The 24,960-nt window shown below is 37.5% G+C and overlaps 2 protein-coding genes across 2 annotated transcripts in view; both read right to left on the bottom strand.

Annotated features, from left to right (window-relative positions):
- Positions 1-1,116: 1,116 nt before the first annotated feature.
- Positions 1,117-5,618, bottom strand: LOC109090847 (dolichyl-diphosphooligosaccharide--protein glycosyltransferase subunit 1-like). The gene is made up of 8 exons (XM_042733426.1): positions 5,240-5,618; positions 4,454-4,518; positions 3,179-3,485; positions 2,368-2,577; positions 1,980-2,172; positions 1,798-1,897; positions 1,662-1,699; positions 1,117-1,205 (listed from the first exon to the last, which is right to left on the bottom strand). The coding sequence occupies exons 1-8, from the start codon at positions 5,471-5,473 to the stop codon at positions 1,117-1,119; spliced, it is 1,236 nt and encodes a 411-aa protein (XP_042589360.1). The 5' UTR covers positions 5,474-5,618.
- Positions 5,619-7,072: 1,454 nt separating this feature from the next.
- LOC109056949 (protein polybromo-1-like) overlaps positions 7,073-24,960 on the bottom strand; it is a 19,614-nt gene continuing 1,726 nt past the window's right edge. The window contains exons 3-31 of the mRNA XM_042733671.1: positions 24,428-24,575; positions 24,171-24,268; positions 23,916-24,063; positions 22,421-22,567; positions 22,238-22,348; positions 22,086-22,154; positions 21,882-21,980; positions 21,699-21,784; positions 20,545-20,636; positions 20,235-20,451; positions 20,022-20,163; positions 19,636-19,730; positions 19,266-19,545; positions 19,038-19,143; positions 17,166-17,805; positions 16,852-17,063; positions 16,493-16,678; positions 15,891-16,048; positions 15,535-15,789; positions 15,318-15,463; positions 14,264-14,421; positions 13,914-14,097; positions 13,525-13,729; positions 12,332-12,533; positions 12,039-12,191; positions 10,077-10,226; positions 8,359-8,408; positions 7,942-8,155; positions 7,073-7,680 (exon numbers count right to left, since the gene is read on the bottom strand). Of these exons, the coding sequence (XP_042589605.1) occupies positions 7,508-7,680; positions 7,942-8,155; positions 8,359-8,408; positions 10,077-10,226; positions 12,039-12,191; positions 12,332-12,533; positions 13,525-13,729; positions 13,914-14,097; positions 14,264-14,421; positions 15,318-15,463; positions 15,535-15,789; positions 15,891-16,048; positions 16,493-16,678; positions 16,852-17,063; positions 17,166-17,805; positions 19,038-19,143; positions 19,266-19,545; positions 19,636-19,730; positions 20,022-20,163; positions 20,235-20,451; positions 20,545-20,636; positions 21,699-21,784; positions 21,882-21,980; positions 22,086-22,154; positions 22,238-22,348; positions 22,421-22,567; positions 23,916-24,063; positions 24,171-24,268; positions 24,428-24,575 (4,924 nt within the window). The 3' untranslated portion in view covers positions 7,073-7,507. The remainder of the gene's footprint in view (positions 7,681-7,941; positions 8,156-8,358; positions 8,409-10,076; positions 10,227-12,038; positions 12,192-12,331; positions 12,534-13,524; positions 13,730-13,913; positions 14,098-14,263; positions 14,422-15,317; positions 15,464-15,534; positions 15,790-15,890; positions 16,049-16,492; positions 16,679-16,851; positions 17,064-17,165; positions 17,806-19,037; positions 19,144-19,265; positions 19,546-19,635; positions 19,731-20,021; positions 20,164-20,234; positions 20,452-20,544; positions 20,637-21,698; positions 21,785-21,881; positions 21,981-22,085; positions 22,155-22,237; positions 22,349-22,420; positions 22,568-23,915; positions 24,064-24,170; positions 24,269-24,427; positions 24,576-24,960) is intronic.

Here is a 24,960-nt window from a genome sequence, read left to right on the forward strand (position 1 = left end):
GTTAAATTACGTTCAAGTTGTTCACACAAACAAAAAGCTGGTTTGAAAGCGGCTTCTGTGTGAGCAGTGCTTCATAATTCACTATATTATTTACTATGGAAAATGGACTATTTGTTGCCACATGGAATTTAGGCAAAATGTGATCACACCTTTACTCTATATGTGAACAATCCTCTCATTCTTCTCATATTTTTTCTCTCTCCTCAGCAACTTTAGGAGAAACATCTAAAATAAAATGCCTCTTGCCTCTTTTTCCCATAGACTGATCAAAAAGCAGGTAAAATTATGTTTGTTTGTTTTTTTAGGTATAAAAAATAGAGGCTGAGCTTGTAGGTCAGTGTGAGCTTTTCTTCTCAGTAAAGAGCTTTGTGTGGTCTCAGGCTGGTGCAGGTTGAAGTGAACTTCAGATGCTGGAGGACAGCATGACCGGCGGTCCGACACACAACTTGGTGGAGGGGTAAATAAAGAGTGATACGGGAAGCAGGCGGGACACGAGGTCACTTCCTATCTGTCAAACAACTCCAAACCTCAGGCTTCATCGCGTGCCGGTGGGCAGCACACCTGGGCTCCCCTTCACGTTCCACTCTGACAGGTAGGGGGCAAATAGTTAATGCTGTGGGGCAGGATAGAAGAAGTGGAGAGGGATAAAGAGAGAGGACATGGAAAGATGTTTTCAAGTGTCTGGGGAGGTGAGAAGGAAAAGTCTTTTTGTCTCTGCTGAGCTTAGCGGACTATCTAAGTTTCCTATCAGCAGTGGAGTAGAGGAAAAAGGCTGCCCTGGAAAACCGAGGGTTAGACTTCTGGCCAATGGGAAGTGACCTTGCCCTTCCAATCAGTCCAAGTTTGTGTGACTGTATGTGTGTGTTAGTGTATGAACACAGATGGTCATGGTTGAAGACATTCAGAAGGAATTAAATATGTATCGACATATCTGTGTGTGTGAGTGTGTGTGTGTGTGTTTGTCCTGATGTGGTTGGGCTATTGTATAAGTATTTTGACAGGGAGCTGGGTTGAAACTACATTTGGAGTCATGCTGAGGCAAAGAATAACACACACACACTCATGAAAAAACATTAGACGGGGATCTGACACAGGCATGCTTCCTCCAGAGATGAATCAGGGGGCTGACTCGTTCTCAGATCCTGGGCTGGAGGTGCTTTGATGGGATGCCATGTGGCAGAGATCAGGGGGTCTTAGCTGGAGCTCTGGACAGTAACACAAACGAGGAGGAGAGCAGAAGGATTTGACTGATTAACACAAGTTTATTATAAAACTAAACACGTATAGTCTTTACACTTGGATAAAAAAACGTCCAGTTTGGCCTACACACAAACACACTCACACACACACAAAACTTTATTACTTTATAGCACTCCATATTCACAGGAAAGCAGTCTCTTAAAATATCAGATATTTGGACTTTTTTATGACAAGGCAAGCTTAGTCCTCTGTCCTCTGAAAACTATAAATTATATTTATGAATTCATAATCGAAAATTATATTTGTAAAATAAAATAAAAATACATTTCATTCCAAAATACTACCTAAGATCTATTTAAAAAGTAAAGTAGTGCTGTATTACTCTTTATTTGATGTTACATATTTTGAGTCATTAAACTGAAACTCTTCTTGAAAATGGTATAAAAGCTTTTTAGTTGTACTGGTAATTTTATTGAAGATGGTATCCATGTGGATATTTCTGGGGAGAACAACAGAGCAGTGGTAAATCACCAAATCGAACTTAATTATGATTTTGATTGTGAGGTTTGCTCATGCTAATGTACATCAGATGCTCACCTGGCTCCTTCAGGAAGGATCAGTTTCACAGTTAGTTGGTCAATAACCTGGTCATCATAGACATGATCGACCAGACGCAATTTCAGAGCATACTGATCTCCTAAAGGACAGAAGGATGTGACATCATGAGTTTCAATTAATAGAAAATATTTAAATCTTTCAACTTGAAACCAGACACCCACCCAGATTGTAGAGATACTCATAGCTGGGAAGATTATAACCAACGATGTAATGTGTTTTCCAGCCACCGAACAGCGGGAAACGGGGACGGATTTCAACCTCTACGGAATCATCTAGAACTTGGAGGTGAGATGTGGAGATGTTCCCGATCTCATCACGGTAATACACATCTTGAGCAGAGGCTGGGAGGATGGTCTGCAAGAAGAAACAAAAGGAAGTTGAAGAAAACCAAATGCTTTCTCTACTTAAAGCCAGTTTCAAGCTTCACATTAACCGCTGGCTACTGGGATGCCACCTTTAGCTGAGCAAGTATGTTGGACCAGATATCATTTTGCTAAATACTAATGAGTATAAATAATTCACACAAATAAGAAGAGAGAGTTAAGACACCTTGAAAGATTTGACTGATGAAATGCCGCTGTCAGACTGTCTCTGGTAGTCATAGCGGGAGAAAGGCCCCTTCAGGTAAGCACCGGTGTGTCTCAGGTCGATGGTTTCCTCCACGGCGATGTTGCCCCAGTGAGAGACCTCGACAGTGCGAGTGATGCTGCTGATGCTGAGGAAAGGCGTGTTGTTCTCATAGTGGATCTTCATAGCGTCCTACAAACCAGCAGTTTTCAAAAGGTCAAACACTACCATTCAGAAATATGGGGTCTTCTGAAAGGACCTCATACTTTTATTTATCAAGCACACATTCAATTGGTCAAAAATGACAGTTAATAGATTTATAATGTTACAAAAAAATCTGTTTCATAATTCATTAATTTAAAAAAAATAAAAAAAGTATAATGGTTTCCATAAAAATATTAACCAGCACAACTTCTCAACATTGATAAATGTTTCTTGAGGATTTCAGAAGGATCATGTGTCATGTAACTTTACATCACAAAATAAATTGCATTCAAAAAATTATATATAAATAAGTACACACACATATATATATATATATATATATATATATATATATATATATACACAATTTAAATTGTAACAATATTTCACAATATAATTGTATTTACTGTATTTTTGATCAAATAAAAGCGCCTTGGTGAGCAGAGAAGAAAAATCTGACACCAAACTTTTTTTGTATGCAGATGCTGTAAAAGAATGTCAGAATTACCAGCTCATGACAATATCATCACGTAAACACACAGTTTAAAGTGTATTACAGTACAACACCGTGGTTATTGTGTTCAGTCACCTGGCTGAAGGGAGGAACATCTTTGAACGGTCCATACTCAACAGTCTCATCGCTCTTGGTGGGGTTGCCCAGCTTGGTGTAGCTCTCCACGGTCTTGGAGGCCAGGCGGACGCGGGTGGTCTGGGAGCGGGTGGGGTATGGGGAGTACAGGTAGTGGTTCCCCTGGAAGACCACCAGCTGTCGCTCTGCCTGGGTGATGTGGGTGGGGAAGGGCTTCAGCACGTGACTGAACACAGTCTCCACCTTCACCCGCAGTTTAGCACCCGGAGCGAGAGACGACGGCAACTGTGCCTCGAAGAACTTACCACTGCAGGAAGGGAAAACAAAAAAGAGACTCTTCTGAAGGGAAGTCGTGGCCTAGTGGTTAGAGAGTTTGACTCCTAACCCTAAGGTTGTGGGTTTGAGTCTCGGGCCGGCAATACCACGACTGAGGTGCCCTCGAGCAAGGCAACGAACCCCCAACTGCTCCCCGGGCGCCGCAGCATAAATGGCTGCCCACTGCTCCGGGTGTGTGTTCACGCTCTGTGTGTGTTCATGGTGTGTGTGTTCACTGCTGTGTGTGTGCACTTTGGATGGGTTAAAAGCAGAGCACTAATTCTGAGTATGGGTCACTATACTTGGCTGTGTGTCACGTCACTTTTCTCTAGTTTGACCAGTTTTATAATGTAGATATTAGTGGTCAACTGATGGTCACCAATATATATGACATCAAACTGTTTTAAACAGGATAAATATCAAGGGCATAAAAAATAAAAAGTATTTATTTTACATAATATTTACTGAAATACTAAAACTTACAATAAATAATCTGAAAATTAATAATAAATAAAAAACAACTTGACAAGAAAATCTGCGAAAAACAGGTGTATACTTTAGCAACCTTTCAAGTCTGTTAATATTATGGCATTTTTAGAAGAAAAAATTTTTTTTGCAAAAAAACAAAAAGCAAACACTATATCTGCCACGCTCACAAACACAAGCAGAATAGAAAAATTATTGGCTGATGCAAAGAAAGAATGAAAGACCTTGGTAATATACTGATTGCGTGTTGATATATGATAAATATAATAATGAAGTTTGTGCTTATGTGAAAGTGCAATAATTCTGATGAAATGCAACCTACTGTAAAACAATCAATTGTGATTACTAACTGCGATTTATAATTTTTTGATGTGATTATCAGTTTAACCATCATCGTGCAGCCCTAATTCAAAGCATTTTGTGTTTTTTGGCACACTGGACCGTCTAATACTAACAGTGTCCCTCAGTGTTTACCTTTGTCCATGCACAGTGGTCTCTTTCAGCTCCAGGCTTTCATCTTCCTCTTCCTCCCCCTTTACCTGGGAAAGATTAAAAACTTGTAAAACATGCAGTCTAAAGTAAGACAAACCGGGCAGATGCATAACCCCAAATCATGTTTAGGCTTAAAAACAAGCCCTTTGTCTACAGGTCAAAGTCAACTAACGTTCCCTGCAAATGAGCGCTTGATAAGTGGATTCAGTGCTTCTCAAACATTTAAACACGAGAAACCAGCGTTTTTATTAAAAGCAAGAAACCCCAAAGCCCCTGGCTACGTGTTTTTGTATAATATTGCAGCAGTGCTACAGCACGGAAGTGAACTGTGCATCCAGAGCTGACGTGTCACGCTGGCACTGACAGAGCAAAGCGGAAGTGCGCTGCACACACACTGCTAATGCTAACTACTGCAGAAAACACCACAATAACGCCAAGCGTATCACATCATGATTCATTTAAAGGTCTTATGTGAACGAGCATTACATCTTAACAACGCTAACCAAGGTTTTCTTTTGTCAAAACAAGTGCAAACGTACAAATTAAGCAGGGTTATAAAGCTAGCTCATGCTACAGTACATGAAAAGTTACACTACCTATTGTCACAGTGCTAAAAATTCAGTTATTTATAATTAAATAAGCACAGAATGAGTAAACTGTGCAAGGGAGATGTTAAAGCAGAGTTAATCAGTCTTTACTAATAGCTATCAAAGAGGTGCTGCCTCTTCACACACGTATTTATTATTTAACGTGATTATTTGTACTCACAGATGCACCGATGAAGGCCAGGTGCGGCGCGAGCTCGGCCTCCAGCGCGAGCGTGAAGCCGTTGACTCGCGAGGCCCCGTGATTCGCGAGCTGGATCTCCGCCGTGATCTTCGCGAGGTGAGAGCTCAGATCCAGCGTGCGCTTCACGTCTTCATTCACGAGCCCCTCCGCGCACAGCGACGCGCGGAAAAAACACGCGATTAGGGCTAAACTCACCGCTCCGGCGCGCCACATGCTCTGGTGCTTATATGTTATGATTTAGGGAATGAAGTAAATGTAATTGGTCCTGCCTGAGGTCCGTGTTTGCGCGCGCAGTGAGGCCTCGCACTGCAGAAGTCGCTCCTCAAAAGATGACGCTTCATTCATTCGCTCATGAGTGACGTCACCAACATGGCGAACTACGAACCAACCTTTCAAAGCAAAAAAATGAATAAAAATAAAAATAAAAATTCCCTTTCAATGGAGCAAGTGCACTGATATTTTACTTGCTGTGATACACTCAAAAGCTTGTTGTAAATAAAATAATAATAATAAAAAAATTACATTAAAAAGGGGGTTACATTTTAATATTTTCACACACCGATTTCTTTCCCAAATTGCTTTGATTGCATTAAAATATTCGACACCAATATTTAAGGAGTTTAGGACACATAATATGATACTATTCATTATTATTCGATAACTGTTTTATTTCCTATTTTGGTTTATGTATTTATGTTTTAAGATTAACCTTTTTTCCCCCCAAGGCAGATATTTCGATTTTAAATAAATGCAGCCTTGGTTAGCACAAAAAATGCATTACTCCAAACATTTGACAAGTGTGTGTGTGTATACAGTGGCATGCGAAAGTTTGTGAACCCCTTGCGGAATCTGTGAAAATGTGAATAATTTTAACAAAATAAGAGAGATCATACAAAATGCATGTTATTTTTTATTTAGTACTGTCCTGAGTAAGATATTTTTACATAAAAGATGTTTACATACAGTCCACAAGAAAAAAAATAAATAAAAAATCCTGAAATTATTAAAATAACCCCGTTCAAAAGTTTGTGAACCCTTGGTTCTTAATACTGTGTGGTTTACCTGGATGATCCACGACTGTTTTTTGTCCCTTTTTTTTTCTGTTTTTTTTGAATGGTTAATGTTATTAATGTTATTCATAAAGGTCCTGCAGGTCCTTCTTATTTTTTAGTTTATCTTTGCATATGTGAACCCTTTCCAGCAGTGACTGTATGATTTTAAGATCCATCTTTTCACACTGAGGACAACTGAGGCACTCAAACACAACTATTAAAAAAGGTTCAAACATTCAATGATGCTCCAGAAGGAAACACGATGCATTAAAATCAGGGGGTGAAAACTTTTTGGATTTGAAGATCAAGGTAAATTGTACTTGATTATTATTATTTTTTTTCCAGGGAAACATGCAAGTATCTTCTGTTGCTTCCGAATGGCAGTACTAAAAAAAATAAAATAAAAATAAAAAAATATTTTTATAAAATATAAAAAAATTGTTGGTCTTTTTTATGCTTTTAAATTTTTTTCACCCCCTGTCTTTTTGTGTTTTTTGGACTACATGCACACACCTTTTATGTAAAATATCTTACTCAGGACAGTACTAAATAAAAAATAACATGCATTTTGCATGATCTCTCTTATTTTGTGTAAGATTCTCAAACTTTCGTATGCCACTGTGTATATATATATATATATATATATATATATGTATATATATGTATCTATATACTGTATACACTACTTATCATTCCTGAGTCCTGACACACTCATATTTTTTATATATTTTATATTTCTAGGCATACAAAAACAATGATGTCCTGTCACTGTTAGTTTATTGAAACAACAGACAGATGATGTCCATTCCAAAATGTTTTTAGCTAATACAACTGGGATGATATGAAAAATAGGCGTACTAACTTTTCGTTGTATACCATTTTCTGAACCAAGACCCAAAAACGTCCATTCTCGCATAACAATCCTAACTTAACCCTTTCACAGATCACAATGCACAAACATCAAGGTCAACACTTCAAAGTTCAACATTTTATGAAAATGTTTAAAATGGTCTACGAACATTGAATAACCAACATACAAAATCAGCCAATTGAAAGTGCTATCAAGAAACATCAACACTAACAAAGCTAACAGACAATATTAAGCATTACAAAACCCTAAACAGAACGTTATTTGATCACAACATTAAAACACTGAGAACAGCTCGTCTTGTCGGGGGGGAATGAGAGGAATGCTTCAGAGGTTTTGGATGTTATACGTCTGTTGAATGTTTAGTGTGTCTCGTAGCATTAGGTCCCGTAGTCGCCACAGAGCGTCAGCCATGGTCTTGTGAGCTCCCTTGCTCTTCAGCCAATGAGAGGGCAGGCGGCTCTCCTGCTCTTTTGTGAGCCGTACATCTTTTCTGCGAGCTGAAGTGACACACAAGGACAATATTTGGCCATTTTAAGATTTCTAATGCTACCCTAGCATCAGTTCCAAAATCAAAGGACGGACTTTTCTAACAGCATTAATACTTTAATTAATATTGGGGTGGCATGTGACCTTGACATTTCTCAACAGAATTTGTAAGAGTCGCCTGGCTGCCCTGATCTCTAAGCATCTGTATAGTTCATGGAAAAAACCCATGCAAGTCAACCACTAACGTAACATAAATCTGCCATCTTACTCACCAGAGAGCATTTGGTCCCATTTGCTGACAGTAGTGGACTCAGCACTGAGTCCTTCTATGTATCTCAGGTAAGCCTCTGAATGGAGCAGTCGCTGGGGTTTGGGTGGAGGAGCCACAAATATGGGGGTGGAGGGCTGCTGCAGGGCGGGCTGCCCAACCTGGCCCTGCCCCGGGTAGGGTGGCGGCGCCTGCTGGCCTGAGTTCATCACACCCATCTGGAAAAACACAAAGATTTAGAGAACCTCAATACGACACAATATTAACACCAGAGATTTAAGAAACCCAGAAATTAAAAGCAGTTGGTCTTTCATTTCCTTTTGTGCCCCTGCAGCTAAAGCCACCTGACCTATCTTCTAAAATTAAATATTTAAATTATAATGTAAGAGATAAATGAGAAAACGTTCAAAATGAGCCTTACCTGAGTCCCATAAGTGCTTCCTGTAGACCCTGGGGCCATTCCATTCATACCTGTGAAAGATGAATCAGCACACACTGCGAATAAGAGACTGATACCCTAAGGTCTTTATGTTCTTTGCTGAAATCATTAGCATCTGATAATAGCTTATGGTCAAATCCACAGAAATGTAGACATCTGAAGTGAAATCTTTATCCTAAATCAAGCAAAAAGAGAAACTGAGAAAGGCTGCTCTTTTCCATATAACAAAATCATATAGTGACGAGGGGCTGCCAAGCTCCCAAAGTCTACTCTGAAAGTAGTAGTCCATGTGACTTCAGTGTATTAATGTGAGCTTTCTAACTGTGTTTGGACAAGACTGAAATTGTTATTCACTACATGATTTGTGTCAGGTTTAACATTAATGGCAGTCATCAGGCAAACACCAATTTTCATTAAACAGTTATTTAAATGACCAAATTATTTAATGAAGATTGGTTCCTCACAGTACCATACGGCTGTAGAAGACTTGAAATGCTGTCTGAGTAGGCACTACATTTGGTTAAAAACATGCCATTAAAAAGGTATATGTTATATAGAATGTGTGTGTCGTTTGAGTGCAATCTAGATCATTGTCATGTGACCTATAGTGCATCAGTTGCATCAGTTTCCTCGCATTCTCGACTCCCTTCCTGTGGCCTCATGGGTAGTACTTTATGCATCGCGTGTGCACTCCTGAATCTCGGTGGAAGCAGTAAGCCATCTGGGTAATTTTCGCCTACTTTTTTTATGAATACTATGAATTCAGACATACTAGTCTTTTCACATACATTTTTTTTTTGTCTACTACAGACCTCAGTCCTTTTTAAAGCTTAGATGCCCAAAGTCACTATTACTTTCTTGATATGGAAAAGAGCTTGAATATTATTCAAAATATTTGCAACATTTGATATTTTGGTAACACTTTACTATAAGATCTTATTTGTAAGCATAAGTAAATACGATATGAACTAACAATGACCAATACAGCATTCATTAACCTATGTTAATGTTAGATCATATTCATGCTAATAGATGCAGCTGTTGATCTTAAAAATGTATTAGAAAATTAACAAGATATTATATGAATAAATACTGTAAAAGTAAAGTTCATATTTAAGTACAATGTACTTAAAAGGGATAGCTCACCCCAAATCTTTAACTCACCCCAAAAATGTCCCAAATCTGTATGAATTTATTTGTTCTGCTAAACACAAAAGATATTTTGAAGAGTTTTGATGAGTAAGCAAACAGCTGATGGTCCCCATGGACTACCCCCCTTTTTCCCAAACTGTGGAAGTCAGTGCCAACTCTGTTTGGTTACATAAATTCTTCAGAATAATCTTCTTCAACAGAAGAAAGAAACAACCCGAGGGTGACTAAATGATGACAGAATTAAAAAACTATCCCTTTAACAAATGTGAACAAATAAAAACCTGCTGTAAAGTGTCACCAAAACATTAAATTTTGTGTTCTATAAATAAAAGAAAGCCATACATTTTTCGAACTTCGTAAGGCTGAGTAAATGATGACAGAACTGTCATTCTTGCATGAACTATTGTACAGAACCTTGGGAGTCTCTTCAGTTGGTTTAGTCATTTTGCCCCTGAGCCTATGGTACAGGTAGCCCCTCATGTTAGGATTGGAGAGGCAGACAGGAAGCAACTGCAAGTGGAGACGTGTGGCTGTGAAGTGGTTCTTACCCGGATATGGCATGCTAGGCATACCCCACGGGGAGTAGAGGGGTAAGGTAGGCAGCCTCATAGGATGTGGAGGCATGCCGGCCAAGTTAATCATGCCATTGACAGACCCCTGAAAGGGCTGCATGGGTGGCCTGTAACTACCCATCATGCCTTTGGAGGAAGAGGAAGGTGGCGACACAACATATGCATGCATCAGTATATCATGCAGTTATGAGAATGAATTCATGCACTATATGTAAAAAGAAAACTACAGTTAGAGAACGTCAGCTGATTTATCATCCACAATGAAATGTCAAACCCAGCACACACACACACACACACACACACACACACACACACACACACACACACACACACACACACACACACACACACACACACACACACACACACACACACACCTTTTCCAGCTGGGATTACTCTGGCCCCTACCAACACATTTCCACTGAAGAGTGAAAAAGTGGTCTGAAAAGTCATCTCTGCAATGGTTGCTCGTACCCGCAATGGAAGCAGGAACCTCAACCAACACTATATTTTACTGCCTTTTTTTTCTCCAGTGTTATTTTAGTATTTAAATTATTTCTATTTAGCTTTATTTCAGTTTTAGTAATTTTAGTTCTTTATTTTAACTAGTGCTGTCAAAGCGATTAATCACATCCAAAATAAAAATTCTTGTTTACATAATATATGTGTGTATACTGTGTATATTTATTATGTATATATAAATTAAATTTTTTGCATGTATATTTTCTTTTTAAATTTTTTTTTTTGTTATATTTTTATATATTTAATATATTTTATAAGTATATACAGGTAAATATTTTCGAAATTTATACTGTATGTGCGTGTTTTTATATTTGCATAATAAATAAACACATACATATATTATGTAAACAAAAACTTTTATTTTGGATGCGATTAATCATTTCACAGCACTAATTTAAACTTATTTTTTTTATAGTTAGTTGTTAAAGCATCATTTTCATTTATCTTTTTCATTTTTATTTATTTCAGCTTTATTTCAATGAACAAACTAATTTTTAATAGTTAACAGTACCCAAACTGTACCATCCAACTGAAATTATTTTAGAGATGAACCAGTATTCAAATTTTAACAGATTCTGATCCATTTTATTTATTTTTTTAATCATGTTGTATGTGATCAATGGCTTATTATAAAATTTTATACCTCTTTATATGTATTTAATTAAAAATAAATTAAAATCAATAGTTTTAAATGCTACTAGTGAATTTAGGCATTACAACATCTCACAACATCTTTTGAGATTTGTGAAAGATTACATTTAATTGTTATTAAATTAGTAGCAATTAATAATATTAATAAATATTATTAATTATAATACATTTATAATAATAATAATACATTATTAACAAGTAATTTTGAGTAAGTGTTAGATGATAGAAAAGGTCATATAAATGTAAAAATAGGAAAAAATTGCATGCATAATTAAATAACCAATATCAACTTATATTGATAAAAATCTAAATGAAAATATCTATGTATTAAAAAAATTTATGTATTTGTTACACACTATTCTATTCAGCTTATGATAGCATAAAGATGCCTAATTAATTTTTGGGGGGATCAACAATCACTTCCAGCACTTTTCTGCTTTTCAAGTCAGTGGAAACACGTAGGAATTCTGAAGAAACTTCACAGAATCCATGGCTGAGCATCATTCCAATGCAAAAGGGGTAGTAACGTTTCATGATTGTTAAAGTTCATGCAATATTTCTTTGATGGATGAGAAAGGCCATGCATTCAAAATCACATTCAGAAAATTTGGGTTTATAGACACCAAAACATGGCAGTTTTGCAGAAGGAATGGACTGGTTGAAGATGGAAAGTGCACTGGGGATGAGTGTGTTAGCAGTTAGGCTTCTTATTGCAGCTCTGTGTGGCACCAGAAAGGCGTGTCCACCACATCTGAGAGGGGTTACCTGCCATAGGTGTCATGCTGTGGCTAAGCATCCCCATGGGGGTCGGGGGAGGTACTACCCCCACGAGTGCCCCTACTGGGGTACCTGCTCTTGGGGAGTTCTGATGCACTGCTCTTTCTCGCTCCTGCTGCTCCGCTACCTTTGCTGCCCGCTCTAAATCGATAAAAACAAAAGATAAAAACAATTTGATGTTTCATGGAAAACCTGGAGACATTGTATCCCATGCATCAGTGTCCACAGATGATTTCCAGGCACATTTCTTTTGTGATAAATGACAAAATTCAACACTTCACCTTCATACTCAGCTTTCTTAGTGGCCTCAAGGTTCCTCCACTCTGTGCCCACCAGTCGACTGAGTTCTCCAAAGGAGAAGTCAGGGTGCTGGGCCTTGATGACGGCTCTCATTTCACTGCTGAAGAGGATGTAGCCACTCATGTTGATCTTCCTCTTCGCCCCCTCCTTCTTTGACAGACCCTTAATTGACTTTGGTGTGGACTGTGGACAGAATGAGATACTGATCGTTTAGGCAACATGCATAAAGGCTGCTAATAGTACTTTTAATTCATCCACTCATCCTAGTTTTCCCTAAAAATCCCTAGTTTTAATATGATTGACAGGATTAGGGTAGGCAGCTTCAAAAATGAAGACTTAAATGGATGAGGATTTTGTCATCATTATTCACTCATCCTCATGACGTTCCAAACGTGTATGACTTTGAGCAACACAAATGGAATTTTAAAAACTGTCACAGTCTTTTTTTTGTCCATAAATTGGAACATACCAACATTCTTCAATAAAACATATTTTGTGTTCTGCAGAAAGTCAAGTTTAGAATGACATAAAGGTATGGTCAAATTAGTGATTAGTCAAATTTTGGCAAAATTTTGTGGCAAAAAAGGTCCCGTATCAATAGTGTATTTCCGCCTGTGAAAATTCAATTGACTGACAGTAAATGTGACCACACTTTATGAGCGAATAAATGACAGGCTTTTATTTTGAATCACTTTGCTATCATAACTGATAACTGAGATTAATTATAAAAAAGGCCTTGTGCAAAAATAGTCAGCTTTTTAAGAATGAAGTTGAAGCATTTCAAGATTAATGTGAAAATATTTTGAAAAAAAGAAAAATACACCACAAAACATAACTAATTTAATCTTACAATGTTACAACTCTAAGCGGACACAATTCCCAAAACATTACTTTACTCTTCTTAAATCTTAGATTTGTCATTTACTGTGGCACCACAATGCCGTTCTAAAAATGTACCCACCAGAAAATATCTTAAACTGTGGCTGGCCAGTTTACGTGTCCCAAGTTGGCAGTTTTTGACAAGAATAAGCTGCAAAATGGATATGACTTCATGCAGATAATGAATAGTCTCGCTCTTCCAGAATACAAACTATCACAAAATACCATCAGACCCTTCTGAGTCGAAATCAACAAGGACAAAGTGATTTTCTTTCAGTAAGAGCCTAATCCAGACCTGTGGGGGTGCATAATGCAGCATGTCCATGTCGCTGGTCAGCTGAGTCTGAAGCTGCCGCATGCAGTGAGCATCAGATCCGTCTCCATCATCATCACCCAAATCCTCCAGCTCTTCATCCGTCATATCTGCAAACTTGGCCTCCAGCTCCTCGATCTTCTTATCCAGCAGTGGAGAAGGCTCCTTCTGAGGCACTATGAGCTTTCTGACAGAGAAAACCAAAAGCATGAGTCCAGTGTCCAAGTCTTGGGCAGAAACAACCAAGCAATCCCTGCTGATGATGTCATGAGCTCTCATCGCTATACACTAAAGTCTGTTTCTTATGTACATCACTTTTTTTTATTTTTTTTTATTTTGATTACTTCGGTAGTTAACAAGAATGAACTGACCGGAAGTAATAGATTTCATCCTCAACTACTTTGGCAGACAGAGAGAAACGCTTCAGCCCTTTAAACTTCTTCATTTGCTTCTCGCTCTCGATGTAGCGGCTCTCACACAGCAACACATTCTCCTCCGGCATTTCAGTTGGGCGGCATGACAGGAAATCTTTGAAAGAAGACACTGTACACTTCCCTGAAAAAATAAAAATACAGTCCAGATGTAGGAAAAGACATCACTTATTTATTTCACTTATTGTGCTTTCAATGTGTCTGTTCTCCAGTCAGTGTCCTTATAACCATTCAGTAATACAGCTGTAATGACGGAACTCAAATTCAAGACCATCCAAATATACTGTTACCTCCAATACAGGTCATAGGGCAGGTTTCTTCCAGGTTACTGAGGAACACTTCCTTCTTGTAGAACATCTTAGTAGGTTCATGCTCAGTCTCCTCGGGATGGATGAAGATGGGGCCAAAAAAGTAGGCAGCTTCATCTCGCACCCACATCTTCTCTATCCTGTTACAACACAAACCCATTCATATACTGTCATGTTGTTTCACATCAAGTTTGGTAACATCTGAGACATCAAACATTGTTGATTCTTGCATATTATTTTGTAACCAAATGTGATGGTTTTTGACATGAGTGTGAGTAGATGACAGAATTGTCATTTTTTGGAGTGAATAAACCCTTTAAAGGGATACTCCACCCAAAAATGAAAATTTTGTCATTAATCACTTACCCCCATGTCATTCCAAACCCGTAAAAGCGTAAAATCTGGGTTATATGAAGCGATGGGAATACATTTTGTTAGCGAAGAAAAGAAAATAACGACTTTATTCAACAATTCCTTTGTCAACAGTCTCCTCTGTGTCTCTCCATATCATCGCATGCTGCATATCCTCTTCTTTATCATCCGCGCCACAAGGATGCGCTGTTTCTACGTGTATTTAGCTTTGATTTGAAATAAACAGCATACGCAGCATACGGTGAAATGGAGAGACACAGAGGAGACTGTTTACAAAGAATTGTTGAATAAAGTCGTTATTTTCTTTTCTTCGCTTACAAAAAGTGTTCCCGTCGTTTCATATAACCCAGTCTGCACGTCTGATGGCAGATGGAGTATTCTGACGACGACTTTCATACCTTTTCTGGACCATGACACTGTTATTTACTTGGCAGTCTATGGGACAGTCACAGGCCTCCCGGATTTCATCCAAAATATCTTAAATTGTGTTCCGAAGACGAACAAAGCTTTTACGCATTTGGAACGACATGGGGATAAGTGATTAATGACAAAATTTTGGGGTGGAGTATCCCTTTAACTACCTTTATAATGCCCTTCTGTACTTTTCAACGATCCACAATATGAACAACACAGCGACTCTTTGGTCTCGTCACTGGCACCCTACCTGCCCACGCGGTTGCGTACGAGCCCATGAGAGCGGATGTAGACACAGTCACCCACTTTTAGCCACATGTCATTGTAGCAGAGCTGCTCATAGTACTGGCAGCCTGGCTCTCCATTACTGACCTCCATGGTAACATCCTCTCTCTCCTGAAGACACAGATTGATGGTCAGGCAGCATATGCATATATATATTCAATATATGCCAGAATATGTCTTACCTTATCAATGATCAATGGCACAGTTTTGCCATCCTCTGCCAGCTCAGGAGGCTTCTCGCTGTCCTGTTTGGGTGCAAACATGGAGGCCACACGAACCACAGGCAAGGGCACTTCACGAGGGACGAACTTCACTGAGCTCAGGGGCATCGTCCACATCTTGATCTTTTTAAAGGACTTGGTTTTCGCAGAATAACGAGACTCGCAAACAAAAACATCATCAGGTCTGAAGCTGTCAGGCTGAAGCTTGAAATACTCCTGCAATAAAGATTTTAGTATCAGAACAGTTAGATATAAGGTTTTTACAATTGTATAATAATGCACAAATATGTTCTGGAATCATTGCTGAATGATATTACCTTCACAAACATGACGACACATTTGCCCAGTATTTTACTGACAGGAATTTTGTTGTAATAGTCACTTTTGAAAACTTCTTTCTCAAGAAATTTGCGTGTAGCGAGATGAAATGTTTCATTGGGTCTATAGAACCAGCAGCCATAAAGCCAGTTCTCTCCAATAAAAAACAAAATATAAAAATACATACACATAGTTTAACAGCAACACTAATGTTCAAAAGTTTTGGATTGGTAAGATTTTTCAAATGTTTTTGTAGACTGCTTTTTTTTTTACAGAAATATTGTGTAATAATATTATAAATTGTGAAAACTAGTTTATTCCGGATATGCCAAAGCATCACATTTTCAGCATCATTACTCCAGTCTTCAGTGTCACATGATCCTTCAGAAATCATTTTAATATATGCTCAAATATTCTTTGATGAATATAAAGTTCTAAACGAGTAGCATTTATTCAAAACAGATTTTTTTCTATAACAATCTAAAAGTCTTTTATTTTTGTAAATCTTACTGACCCCAAAATGTTAAATGGGACTGTATATTCTCAATCAACAGTGTTAAGAGCAACCTATGTGCCATATAAAGGTTTTATGAAGCAATACCTGCCCCATCCTGCCACAGGCGCTCTATGCAGACGATGTGCGGCTGCAGGTTTGGTTCTGTGGGCTCTACATAAACATAGTCTCCCACGTGGTACTTGTTGTCCTTGAAGCTGCAGTCCTGGCTGTAGTTGCGTTGTAGAGCTCCCTGCCATCCACCACCTGCTGTGTCCTCACTCTTCTCAGCCTCTGGAGATCAGTGTGAAAGCATTAATAAACAGCCATCTGAACCACAAACTGAGCTACTGTGTAACAGTGCACTGCTCATTCAAAATGATTTTGAAATTAGAAATAAAATGTTTATCACAGAAGAGTCAATTTATGTACAAGTATGTAGTTTTAGCATGTTTTAAAAACAGTACCTTTCTTCTCCTCCTCTCTCTTGAGTTTGTCTTCTTCATATTCTTTGGGCAGCTTCTCTTTCTTCTCTTTCTCCACGTCGCTGTGCAGGTGTTTAGTGGTGTAGCTGAGGGCCGGCGACAGCAGAATCTCTCCGTTCTTACACAATTCATCTCTGATCCGGATGAAGAACTGCTGGAGCTCCACAGAGTCCTCAAAGATCTCAGAATCAGTTCTACCACACAATTTAAAACATTTAGGATTGTGAAAAACCAACACTTTACCTCTCCATGTACGTGAATCCTAGACAGAATGAGTGAATGAAACGCATCATCACCTGTGCAGACGCCTGGCTTTCTCCAAAACTTCAAACATGTGGTCCTGGAACACGTCTAGTCTCCTATAACGCCCCTTATCCACGTTAGCTCTGATGATTTCGAAGTTCAGTGGAGTCTTATCGGGATTGTTGGGATCAACAGCTGGAATCTCCGCCAGTGAGTCACTATAGCAACGTCCCTCATCATCCTGGTGACCAAGAACTGAGACGAAAAGATTGCGAATGAGCTCCTGGATGAGCCGCGCGACATCTGGGACATGAGCGTCGTCGCCTCCCTCCAAGTCTCTCCTGGTCTCCAAAAGCACTTTGTGAAGCACCAATGCATCTTTGTAGATCAGCGATTCAGGTTCGTTGTAGGTGCAAGCGTTGTTGAACATCAACACTAAGTCTTCCACCAGAGCATCAACATCCTGGTACTTGTTGGCCAGCATGTGGCTCTTCACCTTCTCCATGTCTATGGGTTTCTTGATGGCCACATAGTAGTCTGGAAGCTCAGCGCGGGATGGAAGACGGAGGAAGATTGTGCTGAGACGCCGTCCACGCTTGTCTGTGTAGCTCTTCACCGCTTCATAGAGTTCATTGAGTTTCTGCTGCAGAGGAGTCAGGTACTTGGACTTTTTAGGAGAGATGCCACTCTTTCCTGGAATGAAAGTGGCACATGCTCAGTCACAGCTTCCTGAGAGGACTTCTGAGATGTCATTCAAAAATCCAAATAAATAGGAGTTTAATTGGTACATGTTCTGTGCCCAAATGCACAAGTCAAGCAACCCAAACTGAGCACATGCAGACTTCATTTGGAGCAGAATTTACAGTCACTCCGAAACACGGAAAACACCAAATCATAAGCTGCTTGTGTGCAAAACAACAAAGTGCTACGCTTCACTCTAAAACACAAAGCCCATATATTTAATTTAATTGTACCCTTTTTATTTAATAATCGCACTAAGCAATATTGCATTTTTTTTTTTTTTTTTATTATTTGATTCGATTGTTCAACCTTAGCACTGGGCGATAAAACTATCACGATTTATAAAACGGATAGTTCCGGTCCTTGATTCTGATTGGTTGAGCCAAGTTCGAAGCTGTTGTAAATTACCCTACAAACATACACCTTTGTTTACTTCTGTGTGTTGCTCGGCAACCACTTTGTTGGAACCACAGCTATTTCTGAGGAACTACATTGTTTGGTGGAAGAATACTGCTTTTATTAAAATCATTACACTTTACTTGCTCTTACTTACTATGTATATGGAATAACTGTTTTATAAAAGCAATAAGCCCCAAGAAGCCGTGGTTTACAGTGAATTTATAACAGCTAAGGGGAACTGTTTTACTCCACTTCGCGTTGTGTCCAACAACGCCCCTTAGCTGTTATAAATTCACTGTAAACCACGGCTTCTTGGGGCTTATTGCTTTAATTTATCGCGCTCTATTTTCCTCGATAAAACAACAACAAGAGTTTGATAAATGTTCAATATAATGTTTATGCACATATATTCATTTAATGTATTAAAGGAGCAAGGGAATACAATTAGAGTATTTTTTGAGCATTTGTGCACTCATACCAAAAGTTTTTAGACTACTGTTTTTTAATACAAATACCTAAAAACAATATTTTACCATGGTATTTAGATGCTGTATATGCTATTATATGAGATGCTACTATGGAACACCAGAGGTTAATTTTAATAAAACTCAAACAGTCAGAATAATTAAATTGCACCATATAAAAAATGTAAATGTCTCGTGATAATTATCAGTATCACCTGATATGAAAAATTTTATCATGATAATTCTTTTGGCCATATCGCCCAGCCCTATTCAACCCTAATTCAAAGCAAGGTATACACATATACCGCTTTCAAAACATACTAATTTTCAACTTGGGTGAGACGATGTCCTCGTCATCTGGTGGAGGTCCGAGTTCCCTTCGTTTTTCTCTTAATATCTTCTCCAGAATGTTGGCGTCATTGTAAACCTAGAGTTAAACCAACACGACAGAGCAGTTAGTATTTATAAAACCTAGGACAACACAATGATTCAAAAAGCTCATTAACTCTACACGGTCTTTCCAAGCTTACTAGTAAACCTCAAACTCACTCGTGAACCTTCTTCGTTGTAGTGACGTGCATTACGAAACATCAGCTTCATGTCCTCCATCATGGCGTCTTCGCTGGGGTATCTGTCAGAGCGGATGTTGTGGTCGATGGTCCTCAGGTCCACTGGTTCCAGAATAATCTTGTAATAGTCTGGGTAGTCTTTTTTCGAGGGCTTGACCATAAACAGGTCGCAGAGTCTCCGGCCTGTGCCCATCTCTCGAGCCTCTGCCACAGCAGCGTACAGAGCCTTCATGCGGTTCTTCTTTGTGTTCTTCTTATGGCTGCCAGAGGTGATACGTTAGGGCACAGCGTGAATGTTTAAGACTATAATAAGCTCCAAACCAGTAGTTTTACTAATACTGTAAATGTACCTCTTGCGCTTGGTGCTGCCCCCATCAGAAAGAGTAGATGACAGCATGCTGTCTCCATCTTCATCATCTCTCCTCGTCAGTTCTTTCCTTTTCATCTGAATATATACACACATATACACAAATATAGATTAAAGAGATATTTGGATGGCAAATATTGATGGAACTTGTTTTGCAATACAATTCATACACTTTTAATAGTGGCTTAAATGTCCAAATACTTTTTTGCATATACACACACACAAGTATCATTATCAATCAGTCATATCAATCAAAGTTCTTGAACTCTCTTATGATCTTTGAGAAACGTCTCATGATTAATTCTAACTGCACTGCTAACTGAGACACTGTAAGTTACAGTCTTCCTGTTTGGAATGGGTTTATATCACCTGCAATATATGCTGCAACTTCATCACACGTTTGTAGATTTGAGAGTTGGGAACGTTGTAGCGCTTCGCGTTCTCAAACATCAGGTTGAGGTCGGTGTCTATCTGTTCCACACTTTCATACTCACTGTTCTTCATCTTGCTCCTGAGGAAAGATAAAATACTTCATAGTATGTTCGAAAGCAAAGAACTTGCAGTGATGCTGTCCTACTGTACCTTATTTGCTGGAGGGAGATCGGGTGGCTGATCTGCTGGAAGTAGTCGGGGTAGTCTTTCCTGGAGGGAAGCTGAAAGAAGGGCTCGGCTAAAAGCTGTCCCTGGTTGTTCCTACAGCCCCGCACTGCCTCGTACATCTGGAAGATGGGGTTGCTCATGTCCATGCTGGAGTGGATGCTCTCGGCCTCTGACTCGCCCTCATCATAATGAACAGAGCCTTAAGAACATGGAAACACTCAGCTAATTAGTATAGAAGCCAATCATATACTGATGGTACATCTCTATACAGATACCATCGTGTGTGACGTACCAGTTAGTATAGCGTCCTCTTCACTCTCTGAGCCATACTGTAGAGCAGTAGTGATGGAGGAGAGTCGGTCTCCCTGTCCAAACCTTCTGTTCCTGTGCAAATACAACACTATGTCTCAGAATATAAATGTGTTTTTGTTGATAAAAAGTCACATGTTAAACCCAACACAGTGGTGGCACCCCAGAACAGTGACCATGACACTGTTATATATTTTATAGCACTGAAAAACACTTCAAAGAATACCATGGTATCACGATGTTACATGCCTATAAAGGCTGGTAAAACATTGCTGCTTTTTGGTACTTTTATAGTATTTTTACTAAATTAAAATAAAACGTATTGTTGTAAGTAAAACTTATTGTTTGGAATTCGTCTTCATAATCCTTTGGGACTAAAAGTTACAATCTGCACTGTATAAGTTTTTTTTTTGCATTATATATATATATATATATATATATATATATATATATATATATATATATATATATATATATATATATATATATATATATGCTGCATATATTATAATTGTATTATATTATATTATATGATTAATCGCATCCAAAATAAAAGTTTTGTTTGCATAATATAATATAATGTGTCTTCTGTGTACATTTATTATGTTTATATAAATGCACACACATACAGTATATATTTTGAAAATATTTACATGTCTATATTTATATTCATATAATTTATATTATAAATATATTTAATATATAAAAACAGCATATTTTTCTCTGAAATATATACTGTATGTGTGTGTATTTATATAAACATAATAAAAATACACAGTATACACACATATATTATGCAAACAAAAACTTTTATTTTGGATGTCGCAATTAATCATTTGACAGCCCAAATTATATTATATTATATTATATTATATTATATTATATTATATTATATTATATTATATTATATTATATTATATTATATTATATTATATTATATCTAACTAACAAATTGTGGTAAAACTTTACATTATATATAACTTATCCTGATGCTGGAAACATATTTGATATAATTCAAAAAATAATTCAAACAATAATTATAGGTACTAAACATCATATTATATTTTACATTGACTTAAGCTAAAATATCTACCTTAAACAAAAATGTGTTAATATGAAATCCATAACATAATTTACCTGATCCGGATGCTGCTTTTAATAGGTTCGGAATGTTCAAGCTCCAGTTTTCTTTGTGAAAACATCTTTTTGATGGTATTGGCGTCCTGGGAATTCATATATATGAATATAAATCTAAGTCTAAGATATAAACATTTCTATAAATTATATATAAAAATAAATAGAATGTCCGTGACACATTACTTTAAATACTTGTGATCCGGGTTCATTGTAGGTTTTGGCATTTTTGACTAACAAGTCAATGTCTTTAGCCATATGGTTTACACTTTTATAATACCCCACCTACAGACAAAAATAAACAAGCTTCAGTGTAAATTATAATTAATAATAAATGCCAATATTGTACAGTATATGCTGTAATAGAACCTGATCATAATAACAAGATACCTGTATTCGTTGTGCAATGGTCTTCAGATCTATTGGTTCTTTAATAATAGCATAATAATCTGGATATTGCTGGAAAATAATGTTTAAATGAATAAGAATAATAACAAGAGTATATGTTTGTGCATGTGCTGAAATGAAATTAAGAGAACTACCACTTTAGAGGGAAGTCTCTGGAAAAGTTCACTAATGAGACGCCCGTGTTCTGTGCACGTCAACACAGCATCCAGAAGCTGCCCAAGCACTTCCTTAAGGCTCGAGATAGACTGTAAAAACCAAACAAATCAGAATGAATACAGCTTCAAAGCATGTCAGGTGGATACAGGATGACTCCTGACCTCCTCCTCCGTGGCCCCTCCAGGGTTTTCCTGTGAGTCGTCATCGTCATCATCTTCATCATAGTCCCCTCGCTGCACAAACTCATTTTTGGTGCGAATATACAGATCCCACAGTTTACAAGCCGCTCTGAACTCCGGAGTCTCTGGCTGCACAGAAAAAAAAGAAAGTTTAAGTGTATTTTTTAATACAAGCAACATCAATATCTGGTCACACTTTCAAGGTCCATTAACAAACCATTAACTACGACTTTTGCCTCAATAAACACTTAATTTGCTGCTTATTAACAGTTGGTAAGGTAGTTGTTGGTTATATATGGTCATGCAGAATATGTGCTTTATATATATACAGTACAGGTCAAAAGTTTGGAAACATTACTATTTTTAATGTTTTTGAAAGAAGTTTCTTCTGCTCATCAAGCCTGCATTTATTTGATCAAAAATACAGAAAAAACAGTAATATTGTGAAATATTATTACAACTTAAAATAATAGTTTTCTATTTAAATATACTTAAAAAAAAAAAATAATAATATTCCTGTGATGCAAAGCTGAATTTTCAGCATCATTACTCCAGCCTTCAGTGTCACATGTAACATCCAGTCTATCACATGATCATTTAGAAATCATTCTAATATTCTGATTTATTATGAGTGTGGGAAACAGTTCTGCTGTCTAATATATTTGATGAATAAAAGGTTAAAAAGAACTGCATTTATTCAAAAAAAAAAAAAAATTCTAATAATATATATTCTAATAATATATTTTCTTTACTATCACTTTTTATCAATTTAACACAACCTTGCTGAATAAAAGTATTGATTGTATTTAAAAAAAAAGACAGAAAAAAAAATACTGCCCCCAAATTACTGACCAGTAGTGTATATTGTTATTACAAAATATTTATATTTTAAAAACATAGCTCTTTTTTTTTTTTACTTTTTATTCATCAAAGTATCCTAAAAAAGTATCACATGTTCTGAAAAAATATTAAGCAGCAGAACTGTTTCCAACTTTGATAATGAATCATCATATTAGAATGATTTCTAAAGGATCATGTGATAATGATCCTAAAAATTCAGCTTTGCATCACAGAAATAAATGATAATTTAAAGTATAATAAATTTAAAAACAATTATTTTAAATTACATTTTTTTTCTGTATTTTTGATCAAATAAATGCAGGCTTGATGAGCAGAAGAAACTTCTTTCAAAAACATTAAAAATAGTAATGTTTCCAAACTTTTTTGACCTGTAATTAGTGAAATAAATCAACTTTTTGATGATATTCTAATTATACGACCAGCACGTGTGTGTGTGTGTGTGTGTGTGTGTGTGTGTGTGTGTGTGTGTGTTTGTTAATAAAAGGCATGCTAATAAGCAAGTAGTTAATAGTGAGAATTGGTCCCTATACTAAAGTGTTACCCAATATCTCAATGATACTTCATTTGTGTAATAATTAAAACAGAATGTATATTTAAATATAAGACATATACACACTTTGTAGTATGTCTTGGCATTGTTGAATAAGAGCTGAAAATCAGCTGTGAGCTGCTCAACATCATCATACTCCTCCATCTTCAGCTTCTGCTGGATTTTCATCATGTCAATGGGCTGAGACACCACATCATAGTAATCCGGCTGGTTCCTGTCGGGAAGCATGACCTGTGTTATCCATTATAGAGTTTGGGTTCATTAGAGTTTTAGTTGACAGTGAGCTGTCAAACTGCCAGGAATCTCTTATGTGTGACCGACCTTCTCTTTGGCGCTCTGATGAAGAGTTCACACAGCATCCTGCCCTGATCGTCCTTATAGTCTCTGATAGTGTTGTACAACTCATGACACACAGCAATCTGTGAGGAAAAAACTTAGAGAATGACGCACCCAGTTTTCTTAAAGCAGACTGCAGAGAGAGCAGGAACAGGAGAGCCATGATATAACTTACATTTCTGCATAAAACATGAGCAAAAAATGTGTTATAGATGTCAGAGACATTAAATACATGAACTCACGGGGTCAACAGTGGGGATGTTTGTGGTCCTTCTCCTCTTCCGACTGGTTGAAGGTATGGATGTGGTCTGGCTGTCCTCAAAATCTCCCCCGCTCACACTGCTGGAAGGAGAAGTGGCTCTCCGTCGCTTTGAGCCCATTGTAAAAGCCCTTCATACAGAATAAATATATAATAATTCAAACAGTTAAAGGGATGCTCCATCCTAAAATGAAAATTTTGTCATTAATCACTTGCCCCCATGTCGTTCCAAACCCGTAAAAGCTTAGTTCGTCTTCAGAACACAATTTAAGATATTTTGGATGATAACCGGGAGGCCTGTGACTAATACAGTATGCTGTGTATGCTCTTCTGTATCATCCGCGCCACAAGGATGCACTGTTTTCTTTCAAAACAAAGTTAAATACACATAGAAACAGTGCAATCTTGTGGCGCGGATGATACAGAAGAGCATACACAGCATACAGTGATATGGAGAAACACAGAGGAGAACGTTGACAAAGGAATTGTTGAATAAAATCGTTATTTTTGTTATCT

This window comes from Cyprinus carpio, chromosome B11 (genome assembly GCF_018340385.1).
Source record: "Cyprinus carpio isolate SPL01 chromosome B11, ASM1834038v1, whole genome shotgun sequence".
Classification (NCBI taxonomy): domain Eukaryota; kingdom Metazoa; phylum Chordata; class Actinopteri; order Cypriniformes; family Cyprinidae; genus Cyprinus; species Cyprinus carpio.

Excerpts from the sequence above, each read along its gene's own strand:
- LOC109090847 (XM_042733426.1), bottom strand. The coding sequence starts at position 5,473 with ATGTGGCGCGCCGGAGCGGTGAGTTTAGCCCTAATCGCGTGTTTTTTC. Across the intron at positions 2,578-3,178 it reads ATGTTCCTCCCTTCAGCCAG|GACGCTATGAAGATCCACTA; the intron begins GTGACTGAACAC and ends GCTGGTTTGTAG. Across the intron at positions 1,898-1,979 it reads TGAGTATCTCTACAATCTGG|GAGATCAGTATGCTCTGAAA; the intron begins GTGGGTGTCTGG and ends TCTGTCCTTTAG.